Here is a 19,030-nt window from a genome sequence, read left to right on the forward strand (position 1 = left end):
ACGCACGATATTAATTATTTTTGAATATTAAAAATCCCAATTGCTTGAAGTACGCTAAAACTTGCTTGACGGTTAGTTTATAGTTGTTTCTTACATAGGTAAGTCGAAAGTAGTTATAAGTTATTTATAGATGAATGAAGTGATGAATATTTTTTTTTTTTTCGGGATTACAAACAGTAGCATAATCATATGAGTAACAATTATTTATATAGAAAAATGTACTTATTACACTACAAACATCGTTATCCACCTATTACTAGTAAGAAATAACTGCTACATGCGATAAGAAATAAAAAGTGTACGTAAATGTAAATATAACTATAAATATAACAATAACATAATATACATAATATGTGCTTATTGGTTTCTTAAAATATCAACTTAACATTGTTAACTATTATTATTTGGTCAACTATAAACAATCTATATATATAAAAATCAATTGCTGTTCCTTTGTCTCGCTAAAACTCGAGAACGGCTGAACGGATTTATCTTATCTTGGTCTTGAATTATTCGTGGAGGTCTAGGGAAGGTTTAAAAGGTGAGAAAATATCAAATAATTGACGGAAAAGCCCTAAAAACAGCCCTTTTCTTTATCCCATACAAACGTTTTCTAACTAATACGTAGAGTCAATTTGAGCTTTATTGCTATGGGATAAAGTTCATTGTTGGATAAATGCTATTGGATACTAAAAAACAAATGCTATCGAATAAGTGTGCGTTGGAGACTTGGAGCACAGAATCACTACTAATATTATAAATGCGAAAGTAACTCTGTCTGTCTGTAATTACGCTTTCAAGCCTAAACCAGTGAACTTTTTATTGCAAAAAAAAATAGCGGAGAATGGGTAAAAATAAGGGATAAATGGTCATATGGAAATTCGTCATTTTAAAAGCTGTAACAGTAAAACTTTGTATTTAGATACTTAATGAGGAACGAAAGAACATGGTCTACTTTTTATTGCAAAAAAATAGGGGAGAGTGGGTAAAAATAGGGGATGAATGGTCATATGGAAATTCGTCATTTTTAAAGCTGTAACAGTGAAATTTTGTATTAAGACACTTAATGAGGAGCGAAAGAACATAGGCTACTTTTTAATAAAAAGGGTAGAAGGCGTAGTATGTTTGATAGAGGAGATTAATGTTTGCTTGAAAATTCGTCATTTTCGTTAATACGTTGCCTGTGGCTTCACTCGCGTTCGATTCTTATTCAAATACACATATACTTATTTAAATCGCCAATATCCCTACTACCATACTAATGTTATGAATGCGAAAGTAATCCTGTTTGTGTTGAGGTTACGCTTGCACGAATGTTTTTTTTTTTGGAATATAACAACGAAACAATGTATTTTTTTATTGATAGGCAATATATAGGAAATTATAAAATGATGAATCGGCGGTCGTGGTTTCTTTGGAATACATATCTTTAAAAATACTAACAGTAACATATTCTCAAGTAATTCACATTTTAGATGACATACGGCAGCATTTTGACCACTAACACCACTACGCGGACGAAGTCGCGGGCAAAAGCTAGATTCGATAAATTTTCATTTGTACATGTCAAATATTTGTTGTTTCTAAATTCAAATTCTGTAAATAATGATTGACATTTATGCATAAACTATGAAAAGGGTGAATAAACAATTGTCTATATTTTTTTTAATCTATTGAAAATGTTGAAAAGTGCATTAAGCATTAATAGAAATTCCTCAAATATTAATTATGCGTGCGTTCAGAAATAATGACAAATTATCAACAGTTACGCGTGTGTTCAGAAATTTATTTTGTGTAAATTAAAGTTTCTATTCACGTTTTTGAACAAACGATGCTCTTTCAATATAGTCTATTGGTGTGAATGACATTGACATTCGTATTGCGCGTTTTTTAAAATATGCAAAATTAAATGTATATTTTTCAATATTTCTGAGAGATTATCTTAATATTTCTTCGAGTTTTAAACACTAAGAAGATTTTTATTTGCTAATAAGTGTTTGTTAATCAAGGTAAGTTCACATCTTCATTATTGATTTTTAGTAACTTTTGGTGACTACACAATACTACAATTTGGTATACACGGTTATGCAGAAAATGTATGAGAGCTTTTTATTTTCAGTTGGAATTTCGTTTTTAACAATGCTACCAACCAGACGTACAAGCTTAGGCCGCAGAACTCGAAATACGGCAAGTCAAAGAAATATAAGAGCAAATCAAACTGATGAGCAACGCGAAGCGCGAAATGAACTTGAACTGAATCGATATCAAGATAGAAATGTTGTGTTTAATCCCCACAAAGCTGCATTCAGTTATAATGTAGCAATTGATTACAGTTCAGAGCAAATTGTTGCTATTGGACTAATGAACATTGTGTGTCCACATTGGGATTGAAATTAAAAAATGAAGCCTCTGGATTGTGTTGAAGTCAAATTGACGCCATTGGTACCGCCACCAGAGCCACTACATTCGTTGGTCCATTTTTTGACTCATATCCAGTAGTACAATAATTGCTTTCAAATGACATCATTTGGGGCAACAAAAGTTATACGAGACAATTTTTTGCCTACTTTTAGCAAGTAAGTATAATGGCAAACGTTTTTTTTTTAGTTTTAAAACCATGTAGCTGGTGCAAAATATGTCGAGTCAGTGATGTGTTGTAAACAATAAATCAAATACATAATAATAGTCTATAATCCGAAGACTTAATCAGCAACATTTATAACATGTTGTATTTTATAGTGGCATGAGCAAGATGTTCTTGGTAAAGCCTACTACCTAAAGCTCCCGTGGAAGGCTGTTTAATGTCGAGGTTAAAAGTAGTTTTAATTTGAAATGATGTAAAGTATTGTGGCAGTATTTTCCGAGCCACATGGTGGTACAATTTGCTATACAATTACCTGTATACATATTTATATTCTTGCAGATTCAGGGATTCAAATATATCATCAAACAGGTTCCTTATTGCCAGTGCCTGTTGAAGACTGTACATTTTTGCAAATATATTTTATGGACAATTCAGCAAGAGAAGTCGATCAGCGTTGCGCACACAACAACTCAGTAAAGAGATCCATTGTGATGAACAACTTCAATCATTTTTCCTTCAACACAATGAATTAGTTGCATTAGACCGATGCATTAGACATTCACAAATGCATTAGACCGCATGCCATCAGATAATCACAAAATTGTCATCAGAGCCGATAAGGCGCCTGCAGGACAGTGAAATGATTGAATCCTATGAAATAAACACTATTATGAAAATATATTTTGTTTTTTTTTTAAATTAGTAAAGTCCTTTTCAGGTATAGTGAGATCAGGAAATTATGGATTCATTTTTATATGGAGGATATTTATAGATTCCAATTCAAATTGAATAGGGACTCATACATAACTCAGCTATACAAAATAAAGTAGAGCATCATTGCTACGCGAAAGCGGTACGAAGTTCGCTGGGTCAGCTAGTTAACCAAATATAGATTTGTTTAGATATTCCTAATTACCATACACTTTCGTCATACATAACTGACGAAACATCCATACAATAATCGGTGATTTATCAAAAATGTGCCGTTGAAAGGATTCTATTTGACAAATAAAAGAAAAAATTAAGGTTAAGACTTGATCATATTGGTGACACGGTATTTTTTTTTTAATAAGACATTAACAAGTCTCTTCCCGTGATGGTAAATGATCAGTGGTATTGCGCATGTCCTCAGACACCCGCAGTACCAGGGGTGTTATAAATGCACTTTTCGGGTTCTTTTGATCCATATGAACGCCAAACCCGTACTTCAAGCAATGGAGTATCAGGTCCAGAAAAAAAAACTTCTATTTTTTACTTCATGTTAAATATGCACCATTCACCATAAATTTTTAATATTTCTGTAGTCTACACCTACTGGGCTAACAAGACATGGTGTTATGTTGTTATGTACAGACCCTAAAACAAACTTAACGCGTTCAACGAGTCGTTTATTATGTAATCTGACTTATTTGGGAAAGACAAATAAGATTTCCCCGAAGAAAAAACAAATAATTTGATTGCTGTTGGCATTTGTATTGAACACAATTGGATGTACGCAGGTAATTTTATTGTCACAGTATTCTTTTAGGAGGTAGACAGAGTTACAAGTTCAGTTCAACATTTTAAGGCAGTTTTCAGTTTAATGAGAAAGAGTTTACTTTCTTCACTTGTTTATTTTGGGTATAATCTAAATAGACATAATGTTATGATGACTGTATTCCAGGCTTGTAATGAGAAGATATTTTCCTGAATTCTATCTGAACCAATATTCAGAAAAAGAGATTTACCCTGAGAGCTTGATACTCATTTAAAATTACCTACCAGAAAAATAATGGGTAGTATATTTAACATGATAATTTCTCTGTCTTGAGATACCCTATCTCTATCATAAAAAGAAAGGATAACACAACACCAATAAAAATAAAACACAACATAATTTATTATTATTTATTCCTTCCTATATCTAAACCGTTTCAGTACATCGAGTAATTACAATAATAAATGACTAACTTACTCTTTAAGCACAAACATTTAAAATTATGACATTTTACAATCAAAATGAGATCGTCTTTACTTTTTTTTTATACATAATATCGAAAAATTGACGTTTATCCACCGCGCAAGCACCTATAATATCATACAACCTTACATTTATACATTCAAATCGTGCTTAGTTAAAACTCCATCTTATTCTCATAAGAACTTGGCTTAAATTTACGTGCACTAAATATTGATTTATAGTTTACAAAATGTCTTTTAAGTAGGTAAGGTATATTGAAATGGTGAATTCTGCAATTATGAAAAAAATATTCTGGTTACCTAGTATGTTAAAATGGTGAATTCTGCCAATATGAAAAGATTTTCTGGTAACTACTGATCGTTTTGTAACGCTATTCAAAATGTGTCTTTGACCATGATTGATGATATTAAGTTTCAAAATATTATAATTCTGTTGTTGCTATCAATGATTTACTGCCGTACAATGAGACATTTAATGATAACTTAAACTAAAACCTTAGTAACGATTTTGTGCCGTAAACATTTGCTAACTTGACTGGGTTAAGTAACCATCAAAAGACTCTGAGTACGGCGGTTAGACGTTAGACGTATAATTATTTGGAACGGTATTAGACCGGTTTGGCAAAAAGCGTAGGAAAGTTCACGAACAGTGTTCATGAAAATGAAAATATTTTACAGTTAGGACTCTCTACAAGTGGACCAACAGCACCATGATACGAAGGTCCACAATAAGAAGTAGCAGATGAAGAGCTTTGTGCAGTAGTCGACCATGTTATATATATTTTTGAAGATGAATAAGCATCTGATATATTCAATGAAGAACATTCATTATTCAATCTACGTGAAATGCAATACTTTTAAGAGGAACTGGGTAGGATTGATGCTGTATAATCTTTGGTGGTGATCTCTTATGAATAAGGGGTTGAAAATACATTAATTGATTGTAATACTAACGAGTGACACCAAAGTCGCTTTACGGACGCATCGGTGCAACGTCTAGAACATTCTTTCTTATAAGATACAATAAAAAAAGCTATTAGTGAAACGTTATCTTATATTTACATCAGAAAGTATTTTTGTTTATGGAAGGAAATGAGACAAGACAGACTTTTTGGGAAATATTATAAAAGAGGGAGTAGAGAAAAATTAAAAGACAGGGAAGACTGAATTAAAGTCAGTGAAATACTTGATGGAAGAAGAATAGCTGGGTTTCATAAGGCTCCTAATCATTTAATCAAATACTATTAGGATTATCATTAAGTTTAAGTACTGGAAGAAGAGTCTACATTACAAATAAGTAATAGCCGTTCATGCATACAGTCACAAAAAATAATATTCTAAAAATCTACGGGATTACGGTATTGTGAATCTCTAACTTGTTGATGTTGAAAATAATCTCAATGTGTTCTAAAAACAAGTGAATACTTCATCACGGAGCAAAGGGTGACCACTTATATTAAAAACAACGCCATCTCTATTCTATTTCTGGAAACTGACAAAGGAAAGGTTCCCCATTTTCCGACCGCAAACTACGATAAACGTATTGTAGGGTGAACATTTTACTAAATACATTTAACTGTTACTAGATGGCGTTAAGCCTGATACTCGTAATGTTCACAACAAGTTATTGATTCACAAACCTAAGACACAACATAAAACAACTAGACAGCTACTAGAACTACATTATACATATAATAGATACAGAAGACGATAGACGGATGGAAATTCTGGGGCATTAGCATTACAATTACATATCTAAAATTCTAGTACCACTATTTATACTAGGGGGTAAACGATTAATTTGGCAATTAGAGACCCTATTTACATTAGAGAAATAAGGAGTCGCTATCCTATTAATATTAGGGCTACCTTCAAAAATTATTCAAAATCTGAGAAAGTTGTATTAGGAGAATAATGTAAAGTTATTGTTCAGAATTTTGGCAGTTTCTATTACCTTAATTATTAATTGGAACATGAAAGACAACGTGTGGTAGGAAATGGTGATTTCAGTCAATTACATTAGGTAGCCCAAAATATACTTCTAAACAGCGTTATCTAGCTCTCCTAAAGTTATAGTAGCATCTAAATTGAAGCAGAAATCCAACTAATAAAGATTGACTCACAATTATTAATCCTAAACTACTGTTTACATTCCATTTGAGACTACAGAACCGGTAAATACTTCGGCTATACTAAGGTAAGAACAAAAAAACCTTTGCTTTTGAGCAAAGACGTACAATAGAAGTCATAGGTCACAGCGCTTTACTTAGTCAATAATTTAGCTTACACTTAGTATTTACAGCACACAATCGTTCACACAAATCATTCAGATAAGTGCAATACATTCTAACAATCAACAATAAAAAGTGCTTTAGGAATCGTGTTTTTTGATTTATCAACAATTTGATTGTAGACGAAAATGGTTTGCTGGAGAGAGCATGATTTTGTTTAATATGGATACAAATAATTTGGTAGTTAACCCTTAGAACATAACCATTCGTAATTTTAACAGATGTTGTCTGTTATTTTTCAGTAAAAATATGAACGTTATAAATAAAAGGATTAATGACGTTACTGAATTACAAAATGACTTGAAAGACATTGAAAATTTTGTCATCCGTGATCGAAAATTACTTTTCGATGTTTATCGAGCAAAATCATGCACTTTCCACAACTTCCCATCCAAGGTAAATTACAGGTTTCAAGTGGCATACTGTGTTACAAAAATATTTATACTGAAGTCTTTGTATCTTATATATTACATAACAATATAGTTTATAATGATCGGTTATCATCTATATTAGACGCGTTATGTCCTAATATATTTAATCTATTATGAACGTGTAGTTTTTCCTCTAGTTTCGAAGGATCATTATCAGACCCTTCCTTTAGTAGCTCCCATAAATTATTCTTGTCTAATATTTCGAAGCCACCCTTATTTTCCGGAGCGATATCGTATTTGAGAGTTTCTGATAAAGTCTTTGAAGTTTCGGAAATTGGAGTTGGCGGGATTTTGTGTATCTCTTTGTTTATAGACTTCATTGTTTTTGCATTGTACTTTTGTGGAACAATTGTTTTCTTTTTCGTTTTGTTTATTATGTCGGAATCAATATCTTCGCTTTTGTTTGGTTTTGTAATATTGTGAACGTTGTTAATTACCGGTTTCTTGATTTGTGTTATAGGTTTAGGTTTCTTTGTCCTGTAGTGTATTGATTTGATGTTATTGTTAGTGATAGCTGTTATTGTGTGAGGGATAACTGATTTGATCGGTTTCACAGTAGTGATGTCATTATGTGTGATTGGAAGTTCTGTCGTTGGAATTTCAACTGTAACTGTTTTGTTAACTTTAGTCATATTTTCCTCTGCATTGATTTTAAAGAGTTTGGTTTTAAGTTCAGTTTTGTTAGCTACTACGTTCACTGGTATAAGTGGTTTTGGATGGTCTGGTTTCTTCAGAACGATTTTATGTAGTGACTTTTCGGTTTCTATAGCAATCGGAACAGCTGTAGTTTCTTTTTCATTGTTTGTTATTTCTTGGGGTACTTCAGTAGAAGTAATTGCAGTCGTCATAGTTGTAGTTGAAGGAGATGTAACGGTAGGGGTAGTAATAGTAGTAGACGTAGTAGTAGTCGATACTGAATTTTCCATCTCTCTCAATTTCAAAAAGAATTTCTCATGTTTATCTCCATACGTTGCTTTTAACGTACCCTTTCTTCTAGGTAGTGGTTTCTTCTTAAAGTCTTCTTTCCTTGGCAAAACTGATTTTGGCACAATGAGTTCTCCAGTTATCTTTGGCAATAGAGAGGCTAAGTCGTTATTGACATCTTGCTTTTCAGTTGTGTTTACGTAAGTTACAGTTGGGATTATGATGGGATCGTCTATACTTTCGATTTTGATGGTTGAAAGGTTGTCCGTAGTCGTTTTATCAGTAGTAGTAGTTGGGTCCTGTGTGGTAACAATCTCTGTAGTACTTGCTGAAGTACTGCTTTCCGTACTTGTAATTTCTTCAGTAGTGGACGGTTCTGTAGTAGTTATTGTGCTACTTTGTTCAGTGGTTGTATCGACATTTTCTGTGGTGCCTTCAGTATGCTCCTCATAATTCTTCCTGAATTCATAATCCCTGCTACAGATACGCCCACATTCACAAATATTATCAATGCTAGTACTGGTTTTAAGACTAGCAAGTTCAGTTTTATCGAACCATGTTATGAAATCATCGTCAGTGATGCCTCGTAGCAGTGGGCTTCCAGGCCGAGCGTGGAAGAATGTTTCAACTGCTAGGTCTGGTCGCGTTGAAGGATAAATCTTGGCGAAGGCTGGTCGCAAGCTTGTAATGACAAACTTGGAACGTACTTCGTAAGTGACGCAGACGGGACACGTGGAGCTGATCTGTAAATTGAAAGAAAAGATTGATGAGAAGAAATTGAGTATATCCTATGGTCGTCTGACTGTTTAATAATTAAATAAATGAATGTTTCTTGTTTGATAAGCATTTGATATCAGATTTTTAATATATTATTATTTATTCAATATATTACTAATAAAACAATAAAAAAAATAAGTAAGATTTAATACTTACGTTAGCAAAGACGAACCACACAGACTCTCCTCTAGACCCGTAATGCAAATCAGCAAATGTAGCGCCATCAAGCACGACAGGGTTTACTGAATGCAGTTCATAGCCCGAGAACAGAGATGATTCTAAGCGAAGAATTCCTGAACGCTCTTTGCCCTTCCATCTGGAAATTCAAATTACTTCATTATTGTATGGCATAAATAAAGATAACATAAAAAATTTTTTTTTTAGATAAAGTTCATTTTTTCGGTGGCGTTGTAATGCGAACTTACTTGAAACAAGTCTTAATGATCAGTGTTGGTAGATTTCCTTGCAAATCTTCTATGCTGCTCCTTTCTGGTCGAATTTCTTCAATGATAGCAGCTTGAATGTTCAACAATGCGTTCTCAGGTTTCGGTGTATAAGTCGAATATGTTATTGTTCCCTGTAATCAGGTTTATTTAATATTATTTTATGAATACAAATTAAAAAGCAATTTTAAAGTATGGAGCATCTGCTGCTTAAACTTCTATGAATGAGTTATCTGTAAATTGTGATAATAAAAAAAACTATTGTGTAAAAGTCAGATTTCACGCAAAGGTGATTGATAAGGCAAAAAAAGCTTCAGTTAAAAAATTAAAGACTATATATAAGAATTACTTATAAATATAAATATCTTGGTCTGTCTATATGATATCTACCTGAACAGTAGCACATCCAGCACCAGTAGCGTACACAAACACTTTGGTGGGCAAGCCAGGTAGTTGTAGGGGACGAGGTGGAGTACGAGCACGCAGTTCCAAGGTGTCTGTCAGTTCCATACCAGCTGTTGCTAATGATACCGTGAGGGCTCGGTGTCTGGAACAAAATGAGTGAGAGTAAGTAAAGCAGTATTAAAATAATATTGACATACGAAATTCTTCAAATACAGTTTTAATGATGTAAAGATTTTTTTAATTGTTTATTTTTCAATAGAATTACTAATGGCTTGTCCATAAAAGTTTTCTTCTATATCTATACTTTGGTGAGCCTATCAATGCGACAGTTTTCTTTCTATCATTATAACTAAAGTGGCAAAAATGAAATGGAACGTATTCCTTTCCCAGCAGAAACGGTGAATCTTAACACTACTTATTTGAATGACTTTGTTGTGGACAATAAGGACGGTGAAAAATTTGTCAATTTTACGACAGCGAAAAAAAATAAAACAATCGTCATACCTGTCATGAGCTAATGCAGCGTATTGAGCAGCAGCCTTTGTAGCACTGTAAGCCAGACTGGGATGTCTCTGTAGTGTAGAAGCACGGTAGTATAGAAACCGTGCAGCAGCTTCACCTTCCGCGAGAGCACCTCGAGCACACGCAGCCAGCAACACTCGTACCCCGGCTACGTATTGCTCCATCGTGACTGCTTCTGCAAAAGTACCATTTAATTTATAGCTACAGATCTTTAAAAATCAACTAAACTTAGAGAGTGGAGAAGTTCTCATTCTGCATGGGAATTAAAGTAGATCTTATTTTCTTCCTGCGTCACACACTTTTATTAGGGGGAAAATCATTTAATGTCTTCGCCTTGGGCGAGGCTAGAAGGAGTATCCTGCTCCTGCTTTTTGATCCGGAACCTTGGTAACCCACTAGGCAGTCCGCAGCTCCGGTTAAATTACTCACTTATAGGTAAGTCTCAAAAAGCCAAGTTTTTTTTTTAAATAAAATAAATATCGATTGAATCAAATTAATATTCATACTAATCTTGACTATTGTAATAAAAAAGGTCCACGATATTGTAATTTATGTCTTTACCATAGGAAGTGGTTTTGATATTCCTAGAAGTTTCTTCAAGAAGCCAGTCAGCAGCATCCTTCCTCGGCGCTGGCCATCCAAACTCGCCTTCTTCAGTTGTTGACGCATTCCTTAGAATTACCAAAGCTTCTGGTACGATTGGACTCCTGAAATGATACAGGTTCTTCATCATCAACATTTTTATTATTAATTTTTGTTATATCATTAGACAAGCGAATACATTGATAACTATGATTTTTGGATTGCTAAATAGCATTGCCTTTTAACATACCATTTTATAAATTATGTTTATTCCCTTACCTAGCTAGAACCAGTGCTAAGACAGTAGCAGCAAGAGCGGCTGGAGATGTCAAATTGTGCAAGTTGTGTTCCAAGTAATTTTGAGATTTCTTTGCCACATCAGCGTCAACCTGCGATAATGAATTAAATTATGTGTTAGAAATAATAAATTTGTTCTATCATGAGATCAAACTTGCTTGCCCTCATCTAATATTGTTCCTTAAAATGTATGATCTCTTACCTGATTCTCAACTCCGACTTCAAGCAAAGCAACTAAAGTCTCAGCAGTCACTTCAACTCTCCTCTCCCAATCAATCTCTTCCTGAGTCATATTCCCATCCTTATCATAATAGTAATATTCATTGACGTCTACTTCTTTAGCTGTACCATTAGACTTCGTAATATCTACTGGATAGTAATCCACTTCTTTATCAGCAGCCAGAGGTGTAAAGGATCCATCGGCATTTTGTCGCTTTTGTATCCATTTCTTGATATTCTGAAGCAGTTCTGGGTCGATCGGGTAGTAAGATTGGATCTTTGTTAGTATTTCCAGAATTTTGATTGTTGATAAGTGACTGCTCATTCCTGGATGGTCGCTGAAGGAGTTATCGCTTTTTCGGAATGATAGTAAAACTTGGACCTGTAATAAAAAATGTGTCATTAAAAATTTTCTTCGAATTTTAGTAAACTAAGACCTTGAAGTTCGTCATTTAGACTTTTAGATTGGTCGAGAAATTCAACTAAAAATCCTTATTACCTGCTCAGGCAGTTTTCTCAGGATTCGTTCCCTCTCAGCATCGTCAACCAAATGTGGTATATGTTCCAAAGCCAGTAAAGGTGCCAAACTAGCAGAAGCCGCTGACAGTTGCGAGTCCCTCCAAACTTCAGCCCACTGGTCAGTAGAATCCGTTTGAAGACTATACAGAGGAAGATGTAGACCACCAGATACTAAAAGAGTTCCACTTGCAGATCCTGGGACAACACCACGTGGTAAACCAAGTTCTAGGACTTGAGAGAAGCCTGCTTCTTCGTTGAAGTTCCAGATTCTGAAATAACCATAAATAGTTTGTCAATGAAATTACATTTTCACGGAAACAGATACGTAATTTTCTTTTGCATAATGGTTAAAGATTGCAGTTTATAATTGATTTGTCATTATCAAAAACAAATTAACGAACAAATGAAGTTCATGAATATGAGCCTCTAGCATGGCTTGAAACTAGTCGAGTTCCTCGTCAAAACAATACGTGAGTAAGCCGATAACATAATAATTAATTTAGTATGTCTCACGAAAGTTACAACAAATGAAGTTCGTTGTATATATCGATATTAATTGTGATTATGGATTTTTTGGATGCTTGATTTAAGTTTCTATTCTTAAACCTATACGGAACTTACCTAAAATCTGCCTTGTCGCCCCAAAGCGCACTGAAGCCAACAAACTTGATTCTCATATCAGGAGCTAGAGGCCAAACCAGGAGTCTTCTTTCAGAAGGTGCAGCTCCTCTGCCTACAGACAGCCTGCCTCCCTCCCACCACACCCACCAGGCGCACCAGGAATCAGCTCCAGAACAGTCCTCGTCACTCTCCGTTTGTTCTGCACTAGCCAGGTGGACATCGTACCCTGAAATAGAGTGGTAATCTTGTAGAACTTAAGCGAACAATTCATATCTGTGGCTCCCTTTTTTTTAAGACGGATAATCATCCAATGACTTCTCTCGCCCTGGGCGATACGAGAGAGCGTGTCATACTCTTACTGACTAAAGACCACCCCGTTTCTAATCATGCTCTTCGAGCCGGGAACGGGGTAACTCGCTAGGCACACAGCTTCGGAATTCGTGTCTCCCTTGGAAACGATTATTGATTTAAGTTACTGAGCTCACAAAATGCTTGAGTTTTTGATCTATTGAAGTAATTCTCCATTTATGATTGTTTTTTGGTTGAGTCAAGTTCTATACTTTAGTAATGGTGATGAATTAATAATGTGAAAGCTATACATTAAATAGAATAATAACTGTTACTAATTTATATATAAAAAAAAATATTTATATAAAGCACTCACCGTGTTTTCCTTTAGCAATCCAAACTCTGGTCCTTTCAAACACGACTCTATACATATCGTCAGAAGGTTCACGTATCGATGACAAGGCCACGTGGGCTGCACCTTGAGCTCGCAGTTCCAGCACCAGTCCTGCTCGGTTTCGAGGGGCAGCCACCCATTGCCACTCCCAGGATCCTCGAGAAGACACTGCTAGGTGTTCTAGAAGAAAAATATTATACTTGGTGAAAAGGAGTAACGTTGGTCACAAATTATTGACAATGATTCTTGTTTATTTTAGTATTAATACATTAATAATTATAATAATGGTTTGTATTATAATAATAAATAGGAACTTAAAACTGAGTATGGATGTACTAATAGTTAATCAGTTTTTATTACCAATATATAAAAAGACAGCTGGTAAGAGGAATTTTCCTAAATGAAAACCTAAATAAACAAACCACTTGAGAATTATGAGAAGAACTTCTTGATATACTCAATAAAATATAACTAGAGTAAAAGATTCCTTTCAATATTTACCTATGTAGAATAGCTTATTATTAACTGCCTTTACGACGACTTAACATGAAAAACATGATAAAATATTAAAGACTTGCCAGATATTTTTATACCTAGATAAACATCTAATAAAAAGACTAAATGGAGTTATTCTAATACACGAATATTTGTGCCAAACTGTAGATTGCTATTTTATTTTATGGATCAAAAACATAGTATTACGGACAGAATGCTGCTTTGTAAGCAAAGACGAACGACGACACGACTACAGATTCTAAAGTATCTAGTTAGCGCTCTTCTCAAAAGTAAGAAATGTTCTCAAAAGTGGGCTTTTAACGAAAATTGCCAAAAACGTCTGCAAAAGTAGTACCATTGTCTCAAGTGTTCATTCTTTTGTCTCTAAAAGTACAATTAGAAACATAAAGCCATTAATATGGTTTTACGATTATACTTTTTATAGTCTTAGTTATAGGGTCTTAGTTTCAAATTTTCATCCTGTTTTAGGGAACACAGAGTAAAGCTCCCCAAGAAAAAGAAAATCCTGCGACCAGGTGAGGTGATCGTGTTTGGCAGATTTTCTGCCCAACTGTTCATCTCCATGTTTATTTGTATGTAAACTTCACATGTGCGATGTAGGATTTTAATGACCTCAACCATTGATTTGCTTGTCGATAGTAGATTTCTATCCGAGTACTTTGCTTACACGATGTATTACTCGTCACATCGTCGTCTACTTTAACATCGAAATAGTTTTTTAAGGGATGCTTCGACAAAAAATGAAGCAACCACTTACCATTAGCACAGAAGTAGGCGCTCTGGGTATCAGTCCGATGTAGACCTTCAGGCAGCACCAGCACGCTGGCGGACCTGATGACGGAGCCGACGAGGGTCTCATTGTTGAAGGACGTGTAGGACACGGAGCAGTTGTCTGCACTGTACCCAGTTACCTCCACTGGAACATTAGAAAGGTAATTTTGATTATAACCTAGTTTATGTTCATAGTATGCTGACTAGGTATATTTTATTCAACTAATAATACAGGTACAAACAATGAGTTAACTTTAAAAAACCTTAAGGAGTTTGCTATGTTAAAGGTTGCTTATAGGCATGTGCTTCATCGTATGCCATAGTATTGGTTAGGCGAGATAGTGATCAAATAACCATATATTATTCGATATAAAAAAAATGTAGTTGTTCGTTAATAAGTTAAATATTAAATAGCGTAACATCATGCAATGTCAAAAAACCTTAAAATTATTGTACTATATATTTTTTTCTATTACATACATTATTCTATAAGTAAATCTTCTAAGTCTTTTAAAGTATCACAATGAAATATTAAACACAGACCAAAAATGTCATAGTATTCGACAAATATGAAATACAAAATGTTTTCGAATACCGTGACAAGATACAAATGCAGTTTTCAATAGACACAATTTTCAATGCACACACCTTTTCTAGAGTTCAACCGTGGTGCAGATATGCGACAGAATAAAGAACTCTCAAACGAAAAATAGGCTTGTTGAAAATACACTTCTTTTAAAATGAAGATATTTCTTGTCAATAGTATTTTAACATATTTTTTTTATAATATTAACCCTATCAGCTTATTGCGATACTATATACAAGTTATACAAGGCATTTTAGATATCGTGGAAGTACTTAATATGTATGCATCAAGAGGTAGCAAAACTTTTTTATACCGCCCGTTCTTCTAGGGCGCCCTTTACAGGCCTTCTATTGTCTCTGCCTACCACACGGTAGATGGAGTGGAAGCGTGACTGAGAATGAAAATAATATTATATTATGCTGTATATACAATATGATAGGGGTGAGACAAAAGTCGGGGGTCGAAGGGGTCGAATCCCCTTCCCCTAAAAATTATGGCCATTTTTTTTACTTTTTTTGATATCAAAGGTTGTATGTGACGTAGAAACAAAAAAAAAAAACGACAAACGGTAGCTAATAACCTTGGCTAACTAATTCATTACTTTTTTCATATGTTTGATAATGTTTTGGTGAGAAAAAAAATCATTTGTGAATTATTTTTACCGAAAACATCACTATTTTCCAATATTTTCAATTAGGGGTTCAACCCCCCATATTATTTTTTTTGTCGATAAAATAAGATGTAGTACTCAGCCTTAACGGGTTAGAAGTCCCACGCCTATCACATTGTATATATATATAGTTACCTACGTCCTGAAAATATTCCGCAGTAATCAAAATAATGTTATTTCCAATACATTATTTACCGGTACAAAGTAACTACTCTAAAGTAATGATCATCTCCGACATCTCAGGATTTATATCATCGACGTGTACTAATAAATCAGAGTCATAATAATTTTGCAAAACATAAAATTATTTTATACCTCTACTTCCGTTGAATCTCGTTCACGACATAGCGTTTTTATATCTATCTTTTATTACTATGACCGTAGTAGAATATTTTGGTGCAATATAGAAGCCACAGCGGTTTGAGACTTCAGACTGCTGACGGACTGTAGTGCGGTTTCAGTACCAGATTTTTATTTGTTATTTCATTTTAAATGGGTGAAAAATGAATATTTTAAACTTATAAAGTTTTAGTAGATCACTTGATCATTTTATGTTTCTTTAAATTGAATACGAAACCTCATTAAAAAAAATGATTACACTAGGATTTTCTCCTGTGTCTTTGATGCGCGACAAGTTCATATACACAAGACACCCAGACCCAAAGCCATTACTAAATTTACTTTTTATTGATACCTTCCGTGTGAAGGATCAATAAATTTCACTCCGATTAACCAACTTATAATAAAGGACATTTTGGCACGGAGCAACTCCTTGCTTTGAGCAACATACGAGTTTTCTACGCGACTAGCTCACTTCACGACTCCTTTGACTTAACCCACAACCCACGATCACACGTTCCCCGTAGCATACAATCGTATTGCAAAGGTAATAGAATCTGCTACGTTTATTGCCAGCACAGACATAGAAAACACTCGGCAAGGAATTGAAATACAATGAGTATCATTTTATTGTGGCGGGATTGAAGCTAAACGTGGCGTGAATGCCACTTTAGATAGCTAACTGTGAAGGGGATATTGATTCTTATGTCGGTTTTTAAAGGTTTCCGTTGTTTTGAGTGATGTTATAGTGGTCTGGAGGTTTAAGACGGTCGCTTCTCATACATGAGAGTGCGGGTTCGAAATTTACTAACGGCAAGTGCCAATGTGACTTTTTCCAAGTTATTAGAAATTTTAACTAATCCAGAGATAAGACAAAATAAAAGTTGGCTGTCAGAAAAAAATCTTTGAAATAGTTGGCAAATGTTTATTAAAAATTGACAAATTCCTTAAGCAATAAAACTTTATGCATTTCACTCTTACTCGACTGATACACAATCATATTTTCAGATTTAAATCATTGTAATTTACGACTATTCAAAATGTATACTTTATTTGAATAGGTCGTATGTAAAATCAATTACACTACTCATACTCAATACAGTCATGATTCGTAACAATTGGCGTTTCATTATCTCTGCGTGCCCCCTTGGGAGACAGGCGTAAGGTTTATGTATGTATTACATATACAACTAAAAGAAAATAAAATACAAAATTTAGACACTTAATTATTATTATTTACTACAAGTAATTCATCCATCTCTTTCGCAAAATGTCCATTATATTCCACCTTATATTTACGCCTATACATTACTCCAAACACCGAAACCGCTGTCATCTTCTGATTCCCCTTATTAATCAAGCTGTCACCCACCATTCTATCACACCCAATCTCATTTATCCCAAAGGGATACAAATGTAACATTAACATAACTTATTATGTACTAGACTCCATCGTCTCAATTGCTAATTTGGCCCAGCAGCACACGGCATCACGTCGAGTCCAATTTAAATGTTTATTGAAGCCGCCTGTGAATTGTACTAGACAATAAGACTGTCTTACTAATCGTGCCATTTGAATACACAATTCATATTGTAGTATTAGTGAAGAGAAATTTGGATTATGTTTTGAAATTAAGACAAGAAGAGAGATAGAGAATGGACATTAAAAATGTATTTAGATCGTTAGTTAGATAATGAAAGATTATAGAACACTACACACAACACTTACATTAATGGAGAAAATCTCGACTAGTTTCGAGTAACAGAGGGACTCTTAATCTACGTGCGCAGACGCGGCGACGTCACACAACATACTCGAAACTAGTAGAGTTTTTCTACATTAATATACGTGAGTGTGAACCGTGAACCTATGATTTTTGTCTCACGATAGATACTCGTAGGCACTATAGAAAAATCAATACTTATATAAAACGAATTAAAGTTGTTATGGAATGGCAACTAGATACGTCATTCCTAAGTATGAAACGTTCCTAGAAGTGACGCCAGGCGAAAATATAAAATCGAAATATCGTCAAAAGGTTTTGTTTTTAAACAATACGTGTAAAATAATCCATTGTCATCCCTATTCATACAACAGCAGAGACAGATTTACATTGTATTTTGAAATTAGGACCAGTCCAGGTTGAATAGCGGTTGAATAACATTGACCTGGGGCAAGTGCTTGAATAAATTGTAGAGGACATTAAGAGGTGTTTTAGTTAGTGAATGAAAGGCTTTAGATTACCTATTCAAATCCTTTGGTAGCTGTAATGGGTGGTTAGTAGCGTAAAATAAATGTAAATTAAAAATCTTTGATGCGTATAAGAGACAAATTGGGGTTCGTTTTGAAATGGATTCTTTAAGAGAATTTTAATGAAAGAGTTTTTGCTATAGTTTCTTTGTGCTTTAGTTGGTACTAGTTTTTGATAGAGGGGCTTCGCCTGTGTTCCCGTAGGATTAAAAGTAGTATCACTCAAGTTTGCTCATACCCTGTCTGTATACATCAAAATCCGTTCAGTAGCTTTAAAGTGATTGATGGACAAACATCCATACAAAGAAACTTTCACATCCATAATATTAGAGTAATAGAAGTTCTGTCAAACACGACAATATTTAAACAAGTCTGAAAGCATCATAATGTTAGCACTTTATTGCTCTTCATTCTACACACTAACATTTGCTTTCAGAAAACGCTGACATTTTGAAATCTACTAAATCCAAAGGTTGGACAGATATCAAAAGTCAAAATTATTTATTTCAAATATTACAATATAAAGAAAACAAAATGTCTGTCTGTCGGTCAGTCCTCCAGTGAAGCTATTTGCTCGTTCCAAAGTGTAGATTCCTATGAAGAAGAACGAGCAAGAAACTCCATAGGTTATACTCTTTTCA

At 34.2% G+C, this 19,030-nt stretch overlaps 1 protein-coding gene across 1 annotated transcript in view; it reads right to left on the reverse strand.

Moving 5' to 3' along the window:
- Positions 1–7,113: 7,113 nt before the first annotated feature.
- LOC118269653 (C3 and PZP-like alpha-2-macroglobulin domain-containing protein 8) overlaps positions 7,114–19,030 on the reverse strand; it is a 242,239-nt gene continuing 230,322 nt past the window's right edge. The window contains exons 15-26 of the mRNA XM_050706877.1: positions 14,530–14,688; positions 13,239–13,436; positions 12,575–12,800; positions 11,934–12,222; positions 11,418–11,816; positions 11,198–11,307; positions 10,898–11,043; positions 10,319–10,511; positions 9,800–9,956; positions 9,392–9,543; positions 9,123–9,282; positions 7,114–8,932 (exon numbers count right to left, since the gene is read on the reverse strand). Of these exons, the coding sequence (XP_050562834.1) occupies positions 7,319–8,932; positions 9,123–9,282; positions 9,392–9,543; positions 9,800–9,956; positions 10,319–10,511; positions 10,898–11,043; positions 11,198–11,307; positions 11,418–11,816; positions 11,934–12,222; positions 12,575–12,800; positions 13,239–13,436; positions 14,530–14,688 (3,803 nt within the window). The 3' untranslated portion in view covers positions 7,114–7,318. The remainder of the gene's footprint in view (positions 8,933–9,122; positions 9,283–9,391; positions 9,544–9,799; positions 9,957–10,318; positions 10,512–10,897; positions 11,044–11,197; positions 11,308–11,417; positions 11,817–11,933; positions 12,223–12,574; positions 12,801–13,238; positions 13,437–14,529; positions 14,689–19,030) is intronic.

This window comes from Spodoptera frugiperda, chromosome 30 (genome assembly GCF_023101765.2).
Source record: "Spodoptera frugiperda isolate SF20-4 chromosome 30, AGI-APGP_CSIRO_Sfru_2.0, whole genome shotgun sequence".
Lineage (NCBI taxonomy): Eukaryota > Metazoa > Arthropoda > Insecta > Lepidoptera > Noctuidae > Spodoptera > Spodoptera frugiperda.